This window comes from Fulmarus glacialis, unplaced genomic scaffold (assembly GCF_000690835.1).
Source record: "Fulmarus glacialis isolate BGI_N327 unplaced genomic scaffold, ASM69083v1 scaffold39461, whole genome shotgun sequence".
NCBI lineage: Eukaryota > Metazoa > Chordata > Aves > Procellariiformes > Procellariidae > Fulmarus > Fulmarus glacialis.
In genome coordinates this window covers 1-2,484 of record NW_009195372.1, presented here as the reverse complement: position 1 = coordinate 2,484, position 2,484 = coordinate 1, and the positions used below count along the sequence as shown (strand labels likewise).

The 2,484-nt window shown below is 45.7% G+C and overlaps 1 protein-coding gene across 1 annotated transcript; it reads right to left on the bottom strand.

The window, feature by feature from the left end:
* Positions 1-1,397, bottom strand: LOC104084300 (D-erythrulose reductase; the record flags this gene model as incomplete). The annotated part of the gene is made up of 5 exons (XM_009588072.1): positions 1-32; positions 491-608; positions 707-771; positions 936-1,035; positions 1,355-1,397. Coding segments are annotated over 5 exons (358 nt in total), but the record flags the coding sequence as incomplete, so codon positions are not given.
* Between the last annotated feature and the right edge of the window lie 1,087 nt (positions 1,398-2,484).

Here is a 2,484-nt window from a genome sequence, read left to right as displayed (position 1 = left end):
GAAGAGAATGCTGTTCACCACATCATCCACTTCTGGAATCAAATACAGAGAACATCCAATGCACCCCTCAAATTGTACTAGAAAAACAAGCATGGTATGCCTTTGACCTCTACATTTAATTGGAGGTCCCCAAACTGTGCTTGATGCAGTACACAGGACAGTGTGGCTGAGAGCTGGACATCAAAAAGTCCTTGTTGTGATCAAATGATACTTAGTTCACAGCAATCACCTATGCTCCCCTCCCAGTCATATTTATGAACAATAAAGTGCACTTCACTTGTCCTAAGATGAGATGGCTGTAGAAGAGGGGAGATAAAGTTGATTCTCGCCCTGTCCTCATCAAATGCTTCAGGAATTCAACGACAGCCATTCAGCACAGTTGTGATTTTTCCCACAGAAGCAGCAAGGTATCTATGGCTGTGATGCCAATTAGAGGGAAGGCTTGGATACACAGAAGAGCCCAGCCTGGCAACGAATCTACACCACTGACCTGCAAACTTTCCCAGCGGAATGCGATTAATCATGGCAGCAGATTTCTGAGGGTCACTCCAGTTAATTCTCCCCATGTCGGTCATAACCACTGTGGGGTTCACAGTGTTCACCCTAATCTGGGACCAAGAGCAACAATCAATCTAACGAGACTGCTCTGAGAGGAAATGTTCAGATTCAGCTTTCACACTTTTCTTTCTCTCAGAAAGAATCCTACCTTGTGGGGTCCCAGTTCCATTGCCATTACCTTGCTCAGCATATCTAAAGCACTTTTTGTGGAACCTTTAAGGGAAGGGAAAAACAGGAGGCATTTAAGTGCATAGCACTTGGTCTGGAACACACAGAAGTATTTCACTGCCCAGAATTGGCAGCTAGCAGCTTGGTGGCTGTGGGTCTCCAGCTAATCAAAAAATGAGAGGGGCACTGCTAAAGCTACACATACTTACAGTAAACAGCATGATCCCGCAGAGCACGCTGAGATGCCTGGCTAGAGACATTTACAATAGCACCTGGCACCCCCTGTGCAATCATCTGCCGAGCAACAATCTGGGAGGGGCAGAGAACAAAAAAAAAGGGATGCCAGAATCGTAACAGGAGAAATCATTATTTCATTCAGTAGGAATCTTGCTGGGCTATTATGGTAGCCAAAAGAGCAAAAACATCTGGAGGAAATAAGTCCTCACTGCCTCCCATTTACAAGAGAGAGAGTCAAAGCAAGAGAGTGAAGGGGCTGTATGCGCAAATTGCCAGGTTACCTTTGGATTATAATCCCATTAGCCCCGACAGTGGACACTTATCTCCGCTGTGCAGGACAGCTTGGTCACTGCTGTTCATGGGGACAACTGCAGTGACAATTCTTCCTCACCTGGGAAACATGAAGCACAGCCCGAAGATTCACATCAAGAGACCTACAAATAATCAAATTTAAAAGTTACAGAGTGGTTGCAGCCCAGGCCAGAGAGGAGTTGTTTTGGGAGGCAGCAGAGGACAAGTGCTGCTGGTATCTTGGAAACACTGGTGATGCTCTAGAACATGGACAGAAATGCCAAGCTGACTGGCCAGCAAGAATGATTAGGCATGCTTTCAGCAATAAACCGTTCATTGGATGTAAGCTATTTAGTGTGCAGAGGGGAGGTGCACTCATGCATCATGACATTTCTAGCAGGACTCAGCTTTTCTTCTACTTGCCACATAGTCCTTCCTTGGTCAGGTTTTTACCTGCTAGTTCTGCAGAATGGTCTTAGTAGAATCCATGCATTTTATATTCTAATCACAAATGAATCCTTTATTATAGACCCACAATAGCCATTCTTAAGGTAGGGACAAAGCATGACCCATCTTCTCAGAAGGAAGTAGACTCACCATATCCTGTATCCTAAAGGTTACCCACAACTGAAACTATGGATCTTCTGAGAAAAAAAGATGTCATGTTATTGCAGTAAGCAAATTTAATTTCCCACTGTGACAGTTTTACCTTCCCTTACCTGGCTTTGTCTTTTCTGTATCTGAATTGTCTTATTGACAACTGCCTTTCAATTTAGCAGAGACTGAGTCGGAGCTAGACTGGAAGCTCAGAGCCTGATTAACAGCAAAAGGCGCTCTTCTCTCCTGCATAGGCTGGATGGTGTGTGCACACCACCATCTCAGAGGTGAAATTGCAGGTTCTGGCTACTCAGTGTGGAATAGCGTCAGTGCTTTACTTGGTTTCCGTTTGATGTTTACAGGGTGAAAGGTGATTATGTAAAGTATTAAAACACAGTAAAGAAAAGAAAGCAGACATAAGCAGTAACAATCAACAAACCACTGAGAAAGGGAACGTCAGGCTTTTCTAAAAGCCTGCGCGTCTGTGTCGGGTGCCTGTGCACCAGCTGCTTCCTTTCGTAAGAGACGCCAATTTCTGGAAAGCTTTGCCACCGTTTTTGGCGTTCGCAGTGTTGCCACGGCGCAGCAGCCGGCACCTCGGCCCCGAGCAGAGCCGAGGGCAGCGGGCAGGGG